This window comes from Chamaea fasciata, unplaced genomic scaffold, assembly GCF_029207755.1.
Source record: "Chamaea fasciata isolate MVZ Bird 193981 ecotype frontalis unplaced genomic scaffold, bChaFas1.0.hap1 SCAF_14, whole genome shotgun sequence".
Lineage (NCBI taxonomy): Eukaryota > Metazoa > Chordata > Aves > Passeriformes > Sylviidae > Chamaea > Chamaea fasciata.
In genome coordinates, this window is record NW_027094099.1 from 7,169,576 (window position 1) to 7,189,844 (window position 20,269).

Below are 20,269 nucleotides of genomic sequence, written 5' to 3' on the forward strand. Positions count from 1 at the left end.
TTTGATTTTTTTTTTTAATTTTTTTTTTTTTTGATTATTCATAAGGTGCAAAATGGGGAGGGGGTCAGGGAAAGAAAAAAACCAACCATCCAAACAGAGAAACTCATGCTGTACAGATAAATTTCTGTCTAAAGTCATGTTCTTTGTACTATATCCAGCATGGAGATGCCCTGCTCATTGATGGGAATTTCCTGATACTAGTTGCAGTAGAAAAAGTAAGATTATGTTTTTGTGAATCATCTCATCTGAAGTTGATTTTTTTTTTTAGTCTGTCCAGTTGCTGTAAATTAAGAAAAGTATTTCCATGACCATGTTGTAATTACACTTTCCCTTTGATTTTTATTTCCTAGAGGTGTGACTGTAGTGTGTCTTAACTGTGATTTCCTGGCTGATGTTTCTGGCTTGGATGACATGGCCACACATCTGAGTGAGAACCAGACTCATACTTGTCAAGTTATTGTAGAGAAAGGTGAGTACATGTGGTGTCTTTTTTATGCAGTATATAAATACTTACATGTGGATATCTCTTGTGTTATCACAGTCCTATTTTGAGTTGCATTATTTCTGCACTTGCATTTAACAGTGAGTACTTCTGTATTTCCACATTTTAAAATATTCTTTATTAAATCCTTTGTTTTTGTTTTCAGTTTCCACAGATAATGCAACTGCTGCACAAGTGTCTCAGTAAGTTTTATTTTACTGCTTAATGTTTTTTTTTCTATTAACTTAGTGATAGATGGCCAAAATTTGCACTTTGAACTTGGGTTTCTTTTGAATTCCATAGAACTGAAATGTATGGATGAACACAGGCCTTTACTGTACTGGTGCTTTTTCATCTTACCATGTCCACAGCTACAAGAATGAAGAGATAAAATGATTACCTATTGCAGCTAAAACAAAGTCAGGCTTTTGTTCTCTTTGGAGAGACATAAATAATTGTTGCAATGTTCGAACTTCTCAATTCTGACCTGTCTATACACAATGAGATTGTTACTTCTGCTTAATACTAGCTTTATCAAATTAGTGGTTTATGTTTTTATGTAATATTAATATGAATATAAAAGGAATGTCCTTTACTGAAGTAGGACAAATTCAGTCTTAATATTTTAAAAATATAGGAATTATTTTAATTTTTTTTTCTTCATATGACAAAGGCATACTGTTTTGTATTAGCTTTCTTATTCTGACTTTCAAAGAGAAATTAGTATGTATTAATCAGGGTTTGTTAAGGATTTGAAAAAGAACCCTGCAGTATTGTGGAGATTGTGTTTCAGATTGTGTTCATTTGGGGTTTTTTGAACCTTAGAAGAATCAAACATGCCAAGCCCTCCCTGATTATCCTGGGATAGTTTCTGAGCCTTTACAGTGTCCTTTATGAGCCTGTTTATGCCTTCATTCAAGGTTTAGAGGTGTGTCAGTTGAATCAGACATTTGTGTTTTCTTCTTATCATTTCAGAACTCAGAATCAAAAATGTCAATTAGACTGCAAAGAAATATTTTAAAAGATAGAAGAAAATGGCTTAACCCTGATAGAGTCCATCTAACCTTTAGCAGGATTCTGAAAGGAGTTTAGATGGTCTCATGCATGTGAGAACTCTTCCAACAGCATGATAAGTTCGTAGGCCTCTAAGCCTAGATCAGCTTTCACTGAGTTTTGGAGATATCCCAAACAGATTATTCAGTATTTATTAAGGGTTTTTTTTTTTCTTAGTTTCCATAAAGTGGCTAGTAAGAGGGGGTCCTGTAGTAGTTTAGCTTTCAGTGAAACTCAAACAATGACAAAGTGTTGAGCTATAATACTTGCGGAAATGTTAGCGTTTGTATTTGGAGCTGCCATTAGATGTTGGGAATTAATATTGCTGAAGTGTATGGAAGGAAAGGCTACAGATGTGTTGAATGGTGGCTGAAGATGTACAGCTGATACACCAATACAGCTGTGGCAGGCTGTTGTCAGTACTGCAAAAGGATCTTGCTGTCTTAAATACATTTCAGAGACATATGGAAATATGTAAGATTGTTGGCTATATAGATATATATGTATTACTTAGAAGCAGATGGGTGAGCACTGGAAAGATTTGAAGTAAAGTCAAGAGTATCTGCAGGTTTGTTAGAGTAGGACAGATGCAGATAGCCATTATTTTTGAGAGTTCTGATGCCGACATAAAATTAGTTATTGGTACCACATGAAGTGATACAAAATTCATGATGGTGCTTTTTGAAACTGTCAGGCTTGTAGACTTCATTAATTTCAGTAAATCTTGTCCTGTCCCGTGTACTAGTTCTCTGATACCTCGGACAAGAATATATCATTGCTAAACTGAAGAGTATGAGTATGCCTGTGTAGCAGATATTTTAATTCATAATTTGTTGTACAGAGTACAAACAAATATTCATCTTTTTGTGGGCTGATTCTTAGTGGTACTCTTTGGTTGCTTTGGAAGAAGAGGAACTTGCAGACAATATTCCTAACTTCTGCTGTATAGTTTCTCAATGATCTCTGAATATTTCTTCCAATTCTTTGACCTATAATTCAATGACTTGTTTATGGGGCTCTTCAGAATCACTTCATCATTGGAAACAATGACTCAGTTACAGTCTTGAACACTTTTGGATCTTCTCTTGCATCTCTCACATGGTATCTTTTGATGTCTTTTATTATATATTGGATTGTCTGTATGTGTTTTAAAACTCATCTTTATTGCTAATGATCAGACATGTTCCATGAACTCTGTACTCTTACAGAGCCTGTCTTTGGACCAGAATCCTGCCATTAGTAATACAGATAACCTAGCTGGGGATGTTCCAGCAGAATTTGGTTTTTTTTAATTTTTACTCTACATAAGTATCCTTGTTTATTTGGTGATCCACCTTGTGCTGAGGAAGTAAAATTTAATAACTGTGCGAGTACTCTTCTGATTGCTCAACTCTCTGCTTTGCACAACCATTAACATATTTTTGAATGAACTGACAGCAGACATTTTTGTTGCAGGGCAGTTGAAAGTGAGCAGGTATCCTATACTGCCTTGGCTCACTGATACATCATTGTGGACCAGAAAATTGAACCCAGTCCAGCTTGGGATTATTTTGGTATGTAAGCAAATAAGGATCTGACCAGACCTTTTCCTTTTTCTTCAGGCATTGAAGCATTGTGGTATTCTCTTCTTGCATCTTTTAGACAGCAGGTCTGGTCTTTTCTCCCAATATTGTAGTCAAAGGCCCATTTTGATAATGTTCTCTGCTTTGCAGCATTGATTGGCAGCTCTTTGGGGGCTGTACTCCGTTGAAGAGAGGCTTACCAGGAGTTTCACATACGTGATGCAGTGTTTCTTTGCTGCTCATGTGCAGCGTTTCTTCCCTGCTCCAGTCTATCAGTGTCATCCCAAGCTAGGGTAGTGAGTAAATGGTGATGTGTGTGGGCTGATGTCAGAGCCTATTTTGTTCTGAACTGGATCCTACCTTCTGAAACTAAAAGGCTTTGTCGTTCTTTTTGGGTGTTCACTAAAGCATACAAGTCCTCATCTATGTAATATTCAAGTAAGTTACATTTTTTTTTCTGCCAGTGACTTTATGGTATATAGTGGCAAAATATGCTTTGAATGTCTTCTGTTGCATGTAACTACATAAACTGAGTCTTTGCCAAAGGAATTTATTAGCTGCTTTGCTCTCTGGTAGCTAAGCTTCTTTTTGTTCCAAAATACTGTGAGAGGAGGAAAGCATGTAATGGAAATACATACATTTATTTGAGCCTTGATTCTGAGGGTGGAGCAGCTACAGTTCCAGTTCATTCACACCTTGTTCTTTTGGTATCATCTCATCTTCAAGGATGCTCTCCTCAAGCTGCTGGGACATTTGCTGCTTTTGATTTTATTGCTTCTGGTTTAATCTTCAGTTCTAGATTATCTGTGGCAAGTTTATCCATCAGGTTATGCAATGACCTTTACTTTTGCCATGATGAGCATCTAATGTTCCTCCAAACTCAGCCTCCTGTTTACATTGGATATGTTTTGGTTGGATCTCTCATTTCCTAGCCTGCAAGCAGCATAATAGATAAAGCTTACCTCACTTAGGGGTCAGTCACTGATACAACTTCCTAGCTCTAAGAGTTCAGTTTTGGTGAGTGCAAGCTGTTCTTGATTTGCAGCACTTTCTTTTTCTGAATAATCAAATTCTTTGACATAAATTCATTTTGACCAGTTTTTTTGTCCTCTTGACTTCTAGTACTCAGTCACAGGTCTGGTGATAGTGAGCTTCTGCAGCTGTTGTAGTATTGCTAATAATGGCAAGGATCCTGTCATCCATTGTCTCTTCTCCATATTTTGTGTTTGAGCATCTGCACACTTACTCAGTACTCTAAAGTCTTGCTCTTTTTGCTACCTTTTTTCCTTCTGACAGAAGCTGTGTTCCATCTTGAATGCTGCTGTTCAGCATCAAGCGTCACTTACCTACTACAGGTTTTTCTTGCAGGATTTAATTCTGTTTTGACACAGCAGCATTCACAAAAACATAGTGGGTTTGTGTTTTCATTGTGAATGTGCTGTTCATTTCAGAGGAAGCTGAATTTGTATTTCACTTTCATTCAGGTTTCCGACAACAAGAAGAATGGAATGTGATTGCAGGTTTTTGTGGCTTTCAGAAACATTCTCTAAGAATTTCCCAGAAGTGACACTAGATAGCCACTTGGGTTTGAAGTTACATGAATTCTGCATCTTTTGAATCTTACTTGGAATATTATCCTTTGGTTCTTTTGCAGCTTTGCTACAGAAATTTAAGTTTTGAACTTGCATTTTAAACACTTACAGGGTACTTGTAGATGTGAGAGATTTGTGGAAGTTGTTCATGTAGAATCAACTGGCCTTGTGACATCCTGTTTCCATTTGTGTGAAGATCTTGGAAAAGTTACTTATGTGGAAGACTTATAAAAGCACTTCTAAACCATTCAAATACACCTGTCTGACTTAGTATTAAATCTCTCTTATGGTCCCAACAATTTACATGAATAATTCAACATATTGGACCTTATCTGCAAGGACAGAGCGAGCATAAGCATGATATAACCAGTTGAGCCTGTGGTCAAAGAATTGAGATTTCATTTGTATGTACCTTAACCTATGTCTTTTATTATTTTTAGGACACTGAATGTCACTGCTTGACTAGTCAGTTATGTCTTACCTTTGTTTAAAAAGTCTTACAAACAAAGTAAATGTTTGTTTCTGTTACTCTGTTAAATGTAACTGTGTAGCATTTGAAGTTACATCTGTCAAAATTGGGAATTTCTGCTGGAAGGTGGGATTTATTTTTAAAAATGTAAACACCTAAATATCCCAAACCCAATGACCTTTCCATTCTTTGGGGTGTAAATAGATTTATATTTTTTAATGCTGGGTATGACACAGTTGAGTGTCTGGAAGATACCTTGAGCCATTTAAAGCTGATTTCTAGAAATTCTTGAAGCTACAGTCATGCCAGAAAAGGTTACTTATGGTTAGGTGTGGACAAAACCAGAAATGTTTGGCAAAAGATTCCAGCTGAGTTTGTTCTGCTTACCCAGTGAACCTTTGGTTGTAAGAAACCATGAGAGATTGCTGGGAAGATGGTAGCTCCTGATTTGAGCTCTGTGTGTGCAAATATGTACAATTTCATTGTGTGAGAGCAGGGCAAGCAATGAGACTGAATTTCAGAAATGAGAATACTCCTATTTGTGCTTAACTGCATTTTAGAGTCTAGCTTTTGTTACTAACTCCAGATCTCTTCCATTAGTCCTAGGTGTCTCTTCATCTATCAAATAAATTTTCAGATCAGACTGAATGTAGACTTCAAGGTGTCAAAAATAATGTTCTTTCTTGACTTTTACTCTGAGTCTCTGGTTTTATGGCTGATCCATTCTGTTGGCTATCTCAAGGTGAAATTTTGTGCTTAGCTGCACCTTTTTTATGGGCATTTTTAAAAAAAGGATGGACAGTTAAAAGGCATTTTTTTCGTTGTTCTGAACGAGGAGTTCATGTAGAGTGAAGAATCTTTGGAGAGTTCTAGAAAGCTTTCAGAGTTGCTCAAAACTGTTGTACCAACAGGCTATACTTACTGGAGGTGGTCACAACCTTTGTTTTATTTTCATAATGTTCTTTCCAGAAGCGCTATGATTTCACAGATTGCATTTGTTGATGTTGAGACCTATGGGATTTAAGATTTCATGTATCATAAAATGTTGGGAACACCACAAGGTGATAATTTCTATGGTTTAGTGTCTATTCATGCAACTTCTGCCAATTACGAATTAGAAGGAACTGCTTTCTAAAACTATTCCTAAACAAAATTAAGGTTGAGACTATACATCATAAATCCAAGGTAAACCATAATAATGAAGATGTGGTTACCACAAAATGTTACAAACTGCTCATTTCCAAACCAACATAAATGACCCAGTTGGCATCTACTCTATAAGCTATAAAACATGAACACATAAATCTCTCCAATTTGGTCATGTAAAATAACACTTATAATGGATTTAAAATAATCTATAGATATTGGATCCAATCCACACACATTTAATTTAGTGGTAGAACTTTAATTTACTGAGGCAAGAAGAACAGTGTGTCCTTGGATATGCAATATCTGATCTATTTGTGTCTAAGTTAGTGAGCCTAACAGGAGTGACTGTATTATGACATGAATGACTGTTTTATGACCAATGGCTTTTTCCATTTTTTGTCCATTTTACTGCCATTTGTCCACTATATTTGTTTTAAATTCTTCCATAGAAATCATTAAAGTAGTAAAGCTAAATATTTGGTGTTGCATCAGACTGATGTGGCTACTCATGATTAAATACTTCAAGGTATTCAAAGTCCTGACCCAAAAATTGTTCTCATTTGATTTATCCTGATTATTTCTCTGTTAATTAGAAGAGTGTTTTTACAGTGCTACTGAAAGCAATCCTTTTTTGTAGATATTTTTGCCATCTATTGTTGCAGATTAAGATGTAATAAACAATAATATGTGATTGTTCATGCTACAGTTTAAGATGCTGATTAGCTGCTAGAACATTAATGTTAGAAAGTATTCATGATGTGCTAAACCTGTGTGCTTAAATTCTTTAAAAGATCTGGGTTTAGACGGCTTTTTTGGATTTAGGAATATACGTGTGGTTAATCAGTCTAATATTAGTACACAGTTTTCATAAAATTTAAGTGGGAAAGCTGTTTTTTATGTCAAGTATTTTGTACCCTGTAGACAACCATTAAGACTTGCTGAGGTTGTGAATAATTTAATTTATGATTAATAACATTATCTAAATATAATAGAGGCAGCACTATACTTCAGCAGATTAAATTTGCCTTTAATGCTGTATCAACAAAGAAGATATAGGCATAAGCAGTTTTGAGGGGGGTTGGTTTTTGTTGTTTTTTTTTTTTTGTAAGAAACCTTTGAAAGGTTAGATTTTGTTAGAACTGATGACTTAACAAGTTTGTAGGAGATACTTCTTGCTATCTCTGCGATAACATTTTCGTATAGAAACACAGAAAATCAATTTTGGTGATGTTGTGATAAGCTGTTTAATTAATGTGGTTTTCAAAGTCAATAAATTTAAATAATTTATAGCTCATCTAATGTGTGGACTGTGCCTCTAAAGGTATTTTGCAGGAAGCATCCTCTCCAGATAGTAGTTGGAGGTCAGCTACAACGTTTTACAGTTGTCCTAAAGTAAACTACAGCTCTGTTCTGGGTTACTTGGGTTATGGTAGACAAATGAAAGAAAACTGAGCTTATATTGTGGAATGTTTTTGACGGGTAGCTTTATGCACTTTTAATTTAGCAATTCAGACCTTAAAATCCTTCAGTGATGGTGTAAAAGGCCTTTCTTGTTCCTCGAGTAGAATTAAAAGTAATGCTCATCTTAAGTATCTTAAGACTGTTGGTTCCTGGTTTTCCTGAGGCAAGATAACTTGAAAAGCTTACATGAAACAATTGTATCTTATAATTTCTGTACACCCAATGAAACACTTCAGAACTCTGTAGTTTTTGAACTGTAATTTTTGGAGGCCTGTCAGGATCTAAGTGATCTCACAGTACATATTTTTAATGTTGTTTTCAGGAATATCATCTTTGGATTCTGATTGTACGGATTTTTTTTTAAGAAGTTTTTTGTTACCCTTCAGAAAGGGCAGTCTTGTTGCAGAAATCCCAGATGGTAAGAGAGTGGGAGAAATCCTCAGACCTAGGAAAAGATTTGTCTTGTAACACTGCTTGCCAGCTTTCCAAAATACAAAGCGTTTGGTGAGTTTCTTTAACAGAAGCAATGGTTTTGTAGAAATAAGATCATTCATTTTCATTCAGAAGTGTTAGGAAAGATTCTGTTACACAGTCACACCTTTTCCACAGGTTCCATTACCTCTTCAGGTGTGTTTTCTCTTAGTTTTTCTTTTTTGTCCCATATTGTCTTTCAGCATTATAGAAGATGTCAAATTTGGTTTTTTTGTCCACAGAATTGTGTTCCATAATACTGACTTTCATTTATAAACTAAAAAAAAAAGCAACATCCTCTGTCTAAATCCAAATAAAAACATCAAACCCCAAACCCCACACTTACATTAGCCCTTACATTTAGAAAAGACAGAGAACACAGAACAGCAAAAGCTACTTTGATGTTAACTGACTGAGCTTACAGAGCACCTGAACCAAGACCTTTCAGAGCAGTGAGCTGTTGTGTGGGCTGTGTGGAGCCTCTGGTTGTTTTTCCAAGGTGCCATGGAATGCTGTTACTTTGCTACAGCCAGATGTTTGACATTTTGGCTGTTTATTGAAATCCACAGCAGGAGGTTGAAGGACAGACCCTTAGGGTGCCAAAGGAGCAAAAATACAAATGGGTGAATCAGGTAGTTTAAAAATATAGCATTTAAAATCCCAAGAGATAATTCAAGAAATCCTTCTCTCCTGGTTGTTCTCAGGGGCAAACAGGTCAGCCAGAGGAGAGGAGAAGGTAGAGTGCAATAATTCTGAGTTGGAAATAATTTCTTATCATGGCTCATGTGTGTTTGGGTTTTCTATGATGGAAATAAAACGAAGTCCAGCAGCCATATTGCAAAGAGTATTTTAAAATATGGAAGAAGCTTAATTTTGCCGTATAATTTTCAGATATTTGCTGTGTAATCTGGCCTCATTGAAACAAAATATACCAGTTCTGGGGGAAAAATTACTATGCCAAAGGTATGTAGCATTGTTGATGTAGTTCTAAATATGAGGTGATACAAATAATAATTTAAAGTGTCCATCTTTATATACAGTGACCTCTCCTATTTTTGAACCACAATTAACTTACAGTTGTATTGAGACAGAAGAAAAAGTCTAAGTAGTTAATTGTGTCACTTAGGCACTTAGTGTTTCCTAAATAAGAATGATCTGTAAGATGCCCTGTAGCGTATAAGATGCTTTTAGAAGACTGGTTAGTTGTTTCTAAATGGCAGTTCTCATTCACATGCTTTTCTACTGTTCTAAAAATGGAAGAAAAGTTGAATTTGTTCTTATTGTTTAGGGTTAGAAAATTTATTTCATTGGGTAAGTTTGAATAGACACTCAAAAGTCTCCTCTGTGACAAGCATTCTATTGAGTCTACAATATGTTTACACATAATGTAATAGCATTTGTACGGCTCAAACACTTAAAGGGCTTAAAAAATTTTTTAACTTCAACTTGATTTTCCTTCACTTTTCTTGCCTTTTTGTGCTGCCAAAACACAAGTCTAGTTCAGTAATTTTTCCGTCCAAATATAAAACTGTCCAGATTTAATTTTTATGCTGTTGACTAAGGCATAATTGAGATTACAAGTTTATGGACAAGGCTACAATAGTTGCTTTCTAGTTTTCTTTGTTTCTGTGGGTTTTGGTGATTTTTTTTTTTTTAAATTTGGAAGACTATTTGGAAACATCTTTACTGAGATCTTTTCTCAGTCTGCTGTATAACAGATTCATGGGAATATCACTGTGAAAATATTTCTACGACTTTATATTATCATCAGCTACTCATGAATGTAAAATAAAAGAAATATCATTAATTGTTACAGAAAATTTCAAGACCTAGTTTATCTGAAGGAAAAACAGAAACACCAGCTTTTGAAAGGTAAATACAATGATCAGCTGCATCTTGAAATCAAGTACATAAAATAACACATGCTGTGTTACTTATCAGGTAACTGGGCAAAAAATGTTTGATTAGTATTTTCATAACGTTTCCTGTTATAGAAAATTTTCAATGGCAGTTGTAAGGTTATTTCTCAATAAGACATTGAGAATTTAGGTTCCAAGTGTCAAAACACATTGTTAGTAAAGCTTAAATGGCAAATTAGTCAAAATTTATAGGATTTAAAATAAATTGACCAGATGGTTAAAAGAAAAACTTTTATTGCATTGTCTGTGAATGAACAGTATAATTGGGGCAATTGGGAAGTAATTTTAAAATACAGTATAAAATGTTAATTCTTGTCTATTTCTTTTGGTCTTTAAAAACCTGCGTGGTTTATGGAAAACATACTCAACCAAATTCTTAGCAGAGCAAATATGTGAAATTTCTAGGAAACGAATAATTACAGCTCTATGCTTGAATTACGTCAGTCTGGGAATAGAACTGAACTCGGTCTTGCTGTAGAATTTTTCCCTGAATTATTTTTAAAATGCAAATATGAAATAACCAATATAAAATAATAAAATACTCTAAATAATGCAGCAAAAAAGCTTGAAGCTAGCAGGATTTTGAAACATAAAGTGATAAAAGCCTAGCTTTCCTCTGCCTTACTTGGCACCAAAATCTTGCATTTTCTGTACAATGAGAAAAATGAAAATTAAATCACTTTCGTTTTTAAGCTTCCATATCCTGAGGTGGGGGTGTTTGTGCTTGTTAGACTCATCACTCACAATCAGAGCTGTGGCTTGTGCTGCTCTCTTGAAGTGGTCTTGTTGTCTGCCCTGATTTCACACAGACTCTATGGCAGCCAGGTCGTTCATATATCTCATACATGGTGGTCATGTCATGAACCTGGACTCACTGGTTTCATTAAACAGGAGTCAGATTTTGCCTTCCAGCTGTTCACTGACGTCCTCTTTTCTGTATAATACAGCTGTTGATATTCTTGCATTCTCCTGTGGTTTTGATGGCTGAATCTTTAGTTTTTTTACACCATAACCAGTCCTACTTACACAGTACTAAGAAGACTTTTAGTTGCTAGTACAGGATAGAAGGCTTTTCTTTTTCTGCTGCTGACATACTGACAGGATGAACTCTTGAAATATTGTATGATTTTTCTTTTAGTGTGATATTTTGGATTATCACATTCGCTAGGGTCTGCTGGTTCATCTGCAGTTGATTGCAGAGGCAAATTATTTCTTTGGGGAACTGTTGTATCTAAAGGAACTTACTGTTGTGCTTAGCAATCTGCCAGATCACTGTTGTTTGTGGATAGTACTTTTTGTGATGTGATTGTTGCACAACAATATGTGTGTATATATTTCTTTTCTTCCCCTACTACTTGTTCCTCCCTTTCTATGTTTTGCCAAAAATGAGTGAGAAAAAGGGGCTGGGTGGATGAAGGTGGGATTTTGGTGACTAGAAGGTGAAGAAGATTGTGACCAATTTGTTTTGTATGTTACGGGCATATTTGTCCTTTGAGGAGTTTCTTGATGTGACTCTCGTCTCTGTGTATATGCATATGTATGTAATCCATTTGGGTTTTTCCGTGTGGAAACACTGCTCTTTGTGGGATAATTAGTTATAAGTCATCCCTTTATTTAAAACCTATTTTATTTTGGTTTTTGCATATCTGTGTTCAAAACTTCCCACATAAAGCACAGTACAGTGCCTGTTAGCTCTGCAGTTACATCTTGCCCTCAAACTGCTTGTTGAGAAATAGCAGCTAAAGTCATGTGTGTATGCACTGTTTCATGAAGAGGTGACTAGATTTTCACATGAAAACAATTGTAAATACTAGTGTTTCTATGGTTCTGTATAACTGAAGTGTTTCTCTGGAATAGTTGATGAAATCAGGAACAGTTACAACAAACCAGTTATGTTAACTGCAGCTGATGAGTGCTTCTGAGTGTTGGCTTTTGTATTGGAACTTAGTCTTGAATTTTCCCTCCACTATTATCTTTTTTGCCCTTTTCTTTCTAGATGTTTGAGAGAGAAGAACTTGGATAGATAAATTGTGTATTCCAGAATGTCATCTACTCTTTAGCTACTCCACTAAATGAGAAAAACCCCCAAACCCTAACATGTCCGTTTGACAAAAGTAGCAAATACAGATTGTAGTTCAGTAAAGAGCTTGGCCAATCTCTTGAGTTCGTTCTTTATAATAAATGAAAAGTCAGTGTAACAGGATGAAAAGATTCCTATGACTACCCCAGTGACAACCAAAATTTCACCACTGAAGGATATCCCAACAGTCATGTGTCACACAGAGGCGACCTTCCTTTCTGGAGCTGAAGTGCGAGAACTAGAGTATTAATTGGCTGCTAAATACAAAGCTGAGTTTGTAAATAGATAAGAAATATACAGCTGTTAATTAAATTCTGCCTTTCTTGCTATGAGGCCTCATGACAAGTCCCAAAGATGAAATCTTTAATACTCTGCGTGTCACTTTGCAGAGTATAGCCAGGCATTGCTTTATATCATTTCTAATATAAAGTTATAAAAATCATATCTAAAAATTACTTGTTTCCATTTTTTTCAGCAAACAAGAGCATGACTCTTCAGAAGAAACAAAAGAATGCAGTAGAAATCAAACCAAAAAAGTTGCATCTGTTGAAAAGAGTGAAGACTCATCACTGTCAAATACAGAAAACGTTCCTGGTTTGGAATTCCCTGGCAACAGCTCAAAGAACTCTCTGCATGAGAAAAGAGCATCCTGTGTTTCAGCTCATAACAAACAGTTAGTAGATGAGAAACAAAAATGTGTTCCCGATGAAGGCGAGATGAAAACGTGCCAAAGTTCCGCTGGTGCCGTCCTGGCTGAGCAGACCGAGGTGCGCGCCTTGGACGAGACTGCGCTGGCAGCAAAGAGTGTCAGGGACTTGAAGCTGACCTTGGGTGAGGATGTCATTTTTGAGCAGTTCCTGAGAAAGAGGGATGAGCCCGAATCCGTTAGTTCAGACATCAGTGAACAAGGCAGTATTCATTTGGAGCCTTTAACTCCATCAGAAGTACTAGAACATGAAGCTACTGAAATTCTCCAAAAAGGTAACGTTGCACCTTCGTCAAAGAAAGCAGGACAGCTTGCTGAACTAACAGATGAGACTTCTAAAGAAAGCAATCCCAGCAGAATGGAAACGACTGCAAACAAGACAGATGAAAATGAAGCAAGCTGAAAACTGTGTTATTTTATTGTTTGTTTTAAACTATGGTAAGAACACCATGGACCATTCCTGATGAGTGTGCTCATGGATGCTAAAAACTAAAAATTTTAAAAGGGAGGAGAAGAGAAAGAGACACCAAAGGGAAGTTTGCATATGAAAGTAGCATGTATGTGTATGTATGACTGAATTCATTAAGTTTCAAAAAGGTAACATGTTAAAATATATCTTCCTGTCTCTTGGATGTGATATATTATTAGATTGATACTTGAAAAGAGGTAAAAAATTCTAATTTTTTTATAGTCAACTAGCCTAGGAAAAGGTGATTTGTTCGCCCAGAAAGTATTTTTCTAAATTCTTTAGTGTGAATATCACTGAACTGGGGATTGAGTATGAATTCACTTCTGAGGCTGATATGGAGCACACTTGTAATGAAGGTTATTGGTCTGCTGATAGTTTAGGTAAATATAAACCTCGGGACTTGGTGTCACATTCCTGTCTGTAAAAGCACGTAAACAGAAGTATATAAATTTGTGCACCTCTGTACAGGTGTAATCCTGCCAGGCTGTAAACTTACCTTAATAAACTTTCAGTGAAAGTGAAATTATTACAATAAAAATATATATTTGTGGAGTTTTCACTGTGCAGGCTGTGCAGAAATACCGAACATTAAGTAGAACATAATGCTGAAAGTACTGTAGCTGTTAGGCTTTTACCATTGGGTTAATTATTCTTAGCTGTAGACCCATAGGAATGGTCTGTAAGTCACACCAAAGTGTGGATTAATGTAAAAATGGTTTTAAGCAAAAACAAGGAAAACTCCAAACTGGAAACACCACCTGGCATGCGTTTTGCCATTTTGCAGCTGCTACTGGCTAACTTAAAAATAGGACACAAGGGCATATAAAGTAGAATTGTATAGTTCAGTTTCAGGACATTTTGTAGTCTAAGTTATGTACAGAAAGATGGCTGCTGGTTTTTGGTTTGGTTTTTTGGTTTTGAGGGTTATTTTTGTCTTCTAGCTAGCTAGATTTAGGAATGCATATGATTAACAGTAACTTGCTCTTTTGATTTCATTGCTCCATTTGAAACATTCAGAATGCGCTTTTGAGTTACAGTTTTGTTTATAATGAATGTTAAATGTTTTGAACAGCTGTAAAAGCACTGCTGTAAATTATTACTTTTTGAGTAAATATTTGCAACAAAAATTTGTCTTTGTGTATAATTTTATGCTCAGCTTCACACTTTGGGCATAGCCTTCTCCCATTTTTAAAAAAGATTTAGTGACAGTTCCCAAAGAATAAGTGACCTCAATATTGTGAATTTGACACCTGTGTTTCATTGGGGATTTTTTGTTAGTTTTCAGTTGGTTTGTTTGTTTGTTTTATTTTAGAACTAAATGAGCAAGTGCCGATGCATAAACATTTCTTTGTACCTGTGTATTATGATATGATGTGCTAACCTTTCCGGAATATACAGATATTTTTCTGGCCCATCAGCCTGCAACTGAAGTTTCCTCTGTCCTCTTAAGTTCACCAAGCTCAGCTGCTGAGCGTAACAGTATTAAAATGTACAGACCATCCAGCTTACTACTGGAACCTCCAAATAAACCAGATCTTAACAGCTTCAAAAGTTCCTTCAAGCTTCAAAGAGATGTATGGTGTAAAGTTTGGACTGCATCTTCATTGTCATCCATGCACACGTAGAAGACTTTTAAAAAAGAAAAGTGGAACAGTTTATGTACTCACAGCTCTTTGAGATCTGCCACTTGAAGAACAACAAATACCACAACACGTGAAAAAGCTGAGAAGAATAAGTTGCATTATTCTTTTGTTCTTTAAAGATTTTAGTGAAATCATTAAATAGTGGTTTGGTTAACCAGTCTGATGTCTTCATGCTTTTACACATGGAAGGTTACTCATTGCAATGCTTTATTATTTGGAGTTTAAAGCTGTTTATCAACTACAAAACTGGATGTATATGTTACCAAGGGACTTCCTGAATGCACCTGTGTTGAAACCCAGGGAAATCTGTAGTATTTTGAATCTGGTTGGTGACCTTCCATGCAAATTAGATATTTTGAATAATGCTCCGATATGTGGTATTAGAAAAGATTAAGTTCAACTGGAACCAGTTGCAATACTTGAAATTTCTTCATATATCTTTTTTTATGCAATTAAATTTTTAAAACATTTACCATTTTAATAAGAATTTGGGAAGGATTTGGCCACATAGTATTGAGAAAAGGTGGCAAATAGAATTCAAACCCCAGCGTATTTCGCAGAATTATAGCCATATCATCTCAGCTGCTTATTATGTAAAGCATCACTTGTTTCAAACCATGTTGGCAATGCTTATGCAAAAAGTAATGTTGGGTACAAATCACTCAAATATGTTCTGTCCTTCTGAAAGAAGAGATGAAAGAGCTCAGTTGTTCCAGAAAGAGCAGATAGCTTTTCATAGGCAGGGAAGGTAGATCATGAAAACACTGGCATGGTATTTTTGTGAAGGAGGAAAACTAAAACTCATTACTATTTTTCCTGTATGACGTAATAGATTTGCTCATAAACACTGTAGGAATCTGCACAAGTACAAAGATTAATTTCTGTCATGTTATTTGGGTAGTTTCCCAAAGAAGAGATAAGTTAAATTGATACTTTTGGTGCAAGCTGCTCTGGAGGATCAAGTTTCATTACTGCGTTTTCAGTTAATGGAACATAACTGCACATGATTCAATTTCTTGCTTCTGAGTCATTTAAAAGTTGGTTTTTCCATCCAGCCATCAATAGTTCTCACACTGGGTCACCTCTCTTTTTGTCCTGGACAAGACATTTCACCTCCAATTTTCACTGCCTTACCAAAACCCAGTCAATTCTTGGTGTCCATAGTAGACTCACCCTTTCCCCTCAAAAGCTTTATCATATTTGCTTGAATAATCACTGCAGCTTGTATTTATAGAGCTTGTTTTTAAGGAAGTTGTGTGCCACGTGTGTGCTGTCTCCATTTAATAGAAAACTGCAGTCATCATGATGATCAGTGAACATTCAGTCACTTGGATCTTCCTCAAGTGCGATCAGTGTCTGTTTGCCTTGTGCAGCTTGAGAAAGAAGCTCTGGTTGACCTGTGGTTCAAATTTTCCTAAATGGAATGGCTGAGTAAACACACCAAAAGAAATCCAACTGTAGCATGTACTGAATTCTAAGTGTTGGGTGATGTATTTTAAACAAGAAGGTTTTTATAACAAAATTTTGTCTGCTTTTATATTCCTTGGGCAGAGAGAGAAGAACCTTGGGCAATACATGTTAAATCTCATTTCTGTTGTGCTACTTCTAGAGGGAATCAGAAACTAAAGGTCAGGGTAAATCTTGAGTAATGTTTGTGTTCTGCAACACCTTAAGTAAAAGATCTTAAAGCTTTTCTGGAGGCATTAAGCATTGTTATTTATATGCTGGCATGCAGAACGCAGTCATTTTTGTTACACTGTCAGATACACAAATATTCCACTAAAGACTGACCATAGGCTGTCACGGCAGAATTTTGTTACAAACCACTTAGAATTTTTTGTGTAGGGCAAATTTTTATGTTATTGTTCTCTTTTTATTTTCATTAATGTTCGTTTTTGCAGCTTGTGAACTTAATTTGTCTAGTTGCATCCTGTATATTTTGATGTATGCTTCACATGCCCTTAATAAAAGAAAAAGGTAAGTATGTTTTATGATTGCATTGAATGATTGTTGCTTTTAAGAAAATGTTTATTCCCGTTTTAATGTAGCTCAAAAGGACAGTTCCCAGTCCCTCAATGAAGGATAGCATGTTATCTCCTTTGAGCATTGTTTTTATGCAGGATTTTGACTCTAATCTTCCCCATTAATTCTGTGCTAAAAGGGAAAGTGCGTTGACTGGTATTTCATCTTAGTTTACAGACACTATGCAGAGAGTTCCTTTGAGGTTTGGATTGCTCTTGTAGCTCTAAGACAACTAATTGAAATTTTGTATTCAGTCATTTCATTGACCCAAATTAACCTTGTAAAGTTGATGTTTCCTTTTTGCACCAGATTAAAGAAAACAAAAAAGTGGAAAATGTTTTTCTGTGAAATATTTTGAGGGAGGTGAATGTAGTTGTGCCTTCAAGGTGCTATAAAGCTGATGTGTTTATTAACATAAAAATGTGCTGGGTTTTTTGAGGGGCTTTTTCTTGTTGAAACCATTTTATCAGAGAGGCTAAGTTTTTTTCTGACAACCAGAAAGATAACTGTGATGTTATATCTGTATCTGCATTTATGTTTGGGCAAGTTTATCTTTATATAAAGGAAATTGACTGCTCAAATTACATGTGTGGGCTGTAATCAGGCCAAAATAAGATCAAGTCCGTGATCAAAACCAGTAGCTTTTCAGCAAGCAATTCTCCGTTTTTAAGCAGCATTGCTAGATTGCTGATGTTATGTATCTAATGTAAACAAACTGTATTTCATACTTTAGTTCACTAAAGTCTCAGTGTTAGGCATTTAAGTCAAAATAATTACTTTCTACAAAAATTTTTGTGAATAAGGTGGTTTCTTTATGAAGGAAGTTGTCTCATACTGACAGTGTGGTAGCCTTAAAAATGTAATCTTATTATGTTTTGCTCATAAATAGTGTAATTAAGAATTAATCCTTTGACTAAAGGAAAATCACCTGCAGGTCTGATCCTTACAGCCTCTTGTGAGTTTTTCATGTGGATCAGTCATGATATTCTAGCAAAAAATTGAAGCCCTTGTTTTCCTCTTTTAATGCTGTAGAATTGGCACATGAATACTTAATAGTTTTTAAATTGTATGTGTTTAAATTACCTGTGTGTTTACTGCCTGAAATGAGGATTGAATTTCGTGTACCAGTTTCTTGGGTTTTCAGACAAGATTTGTCTTTCCACCTTAACTGGAAAGACTTCACAACTTCTTAGGGATAACAAGTTGAAGGCACATAATATCATTTCGCAGGTTGTTTAATGAAATCCCGTGTATTTGTTAGATATCATTTCAGTGGGACAGACTAGAGGCAGTCAAAATGAATCCCAGTACTGTGACTAATTAGGAATTATTCAGCCTTAAAGGAAAACTTCAGAAACACTGAACTTGATAGATGAATGGTGGCAGTGTAGGAAGTCAGGTGAAGCCTTAGCTGCATTGACTGTTCCTGCATTCCTGTTACTTTTCTTTGTGTACACACACACAGTTATGTGCAACTATAATGAAAGCATAACTTGATTTTATTTTCCCTCCTGTACCTGAACAGAGTAATAAAACACAAAGAGGATCTTGTTTTTATCATGTTAAAAATGAGAGTTCAGCAGCAATCCTTAGGCTGTTTTGAGCATAAAGTTGTCTAAACAGATTGTTCTAGAATTGCCATTATACTTAAATTAGAGCATTTTACTAATCCAAGCACACTTTGTGACTAGGTGAGCTACTCAGCTATCTTGGAAGCTTTTAGCATATTACCTCTTAATTGCTATTCATGTGTTGGCAGTAATAAATATATATTTGTTGTGCTCACACATAATTTGTGGTTTACATTAATGTATTCTTTATTTACTGTGTTTACATAGTCCTTACAAATGTGTTGATTCTTTCCATCAGAAGAAAATGTTTTCATTGAGAGAGCTTACAATCTACTTGCCCTGTTATGCGAATTTCTTGGTCACATCTTTTATATGTATGTTACCCTGCAAAACATACAGGGAACAAGGAGAGAGAACTATGAAAAAATGTTTAGAAAGTCAGTCTTTTGCTTATCCTTAATTAGAGTGGGTAAGATATATCCACTCTGAACTGACTCCCTGCCGTAATAGCTGTATTCTTTTCCTTATAGGTGATGCTAAAGGTGACAGGAATTCTGAACAGAATCTCCATAGAAAATACAAAGCAGCAAACAAAGAGTGTCATTGGACTATCAAGACGCCTCATTGCAATAAAAAATCAGTAACAAGCAGCAGCAAATGGAACTTTACTGTGAGTGGAATATAGAACATGCACAAGCAAAATGCTTCTACTTTTAGTCTTTTATTTAATGAGAGTTTGGTTAATGAGAGTAGACACCTATATCATGAAACATGAGATTCTGTGCAGCACTGGGCAAAACTGTTCCCAGTCACTTCACAGCAAAAAGATTTGACTTGACTGTAACCTGATATTCTTGGGTATAATGTACACCAGTTAGTTAATAGACAAAGTTCACTTGGTCCAAACATAGTTCCTGTCCATCAAGTGAAATATTTATCATTGCATTATATCTGGCTATGGGGAGGTGAAAAGCACTTTCTGCATGACACCTGTATTATCCATTGGGATCTCTTATGTGTCATTAATGTGCGGAACATGCAGTGCAGGAAACGTTTATGCTTGCTGGAAATCCACAGAAAACCCAACAAATACTTGGGTATAAAAGTCAAAAAATTTACTTCCCCACTGTACCAGCAGGCATAATGCTGTGATTGTAGAGGTCATGTCACAGAACCATTGATCAGGCTCTTCCACATAGTGTCCAGTGGAGCTCTAGAGGAAGTTACTGAAGCTGAAAACAGCTAAAAAAAAAAAGCAGATTCATCTGTTTAGGTTTCACAAGTGTCCTTTAAAATTCCAGTGGGTCCTGCATCTGATGCTAATATTTTTGTTATTCCCGTTGTCAGCAAGTTCTGTTGTTGCAAATTGTGCATGACTAGAAAAGTCAAAAGGTAAAAGTTGATCAGAAAAAAGTCCTCAGAAGAATTCTATTGTTCCGTGCGCAGTTGTGTGAATGAACTGGATTTACTGGGAACATGCATGTGGGAAGGTTCTCCATGCAGGTGCTGAGGTGGAGCAAAGGCATGAGCAGCCCTTCTACTGCCTGGGAAGGACTGTGCCTGCAGCTGCAGAAGGTGAAGCAGACAAGCCATTGCTCTGTGTGGAGAGGGATGGCTGCAG

The 20,269-nt window shown here is 35.8% G+C and overlaps 1 protein-coding gene across 8 annotated transcripts in view; it reads left to right on the plus strand.

Annotated features, from left to right (window-relative positions):
- ZNF280D (zinc finger protein 280D) overlaps positions 1-15,306 on the plus strand; it is a 46,394-nt gene extending 31,088 nt beyond the window's left edge. For 2 of the 8 annotated variants that reach the window (XM_066196790.1, XM_066196791.1), the window contains exons 15-17: positions 351-469; positions 648-684; positions 12,713-15,306. In XM_066196790.1, coding sequence (XP_066052887.1) covers positions 351-469; positions 648-684; positions 12,713-13,346 — 790 coding nt within the window. In that variant the 3' untranslated portion in view covers positions 13,347-15,306. Of the gene's footprint in view, positions 1-350; positions 470-647; positions 685-784; positions 843-2,989; positions 3,088-8,089; positions 8,188-9,129; positions 9,178-12,712 lie in introns of those variants that run through there. The other 6 variants (XR_010723096.1, XR_010723097.1, XM_066196792.1 and 3 more) reach the window with 6 other exon arrangements.
- Positions 15,307-20,269: the final 4,963 nt, after the last annotated feature.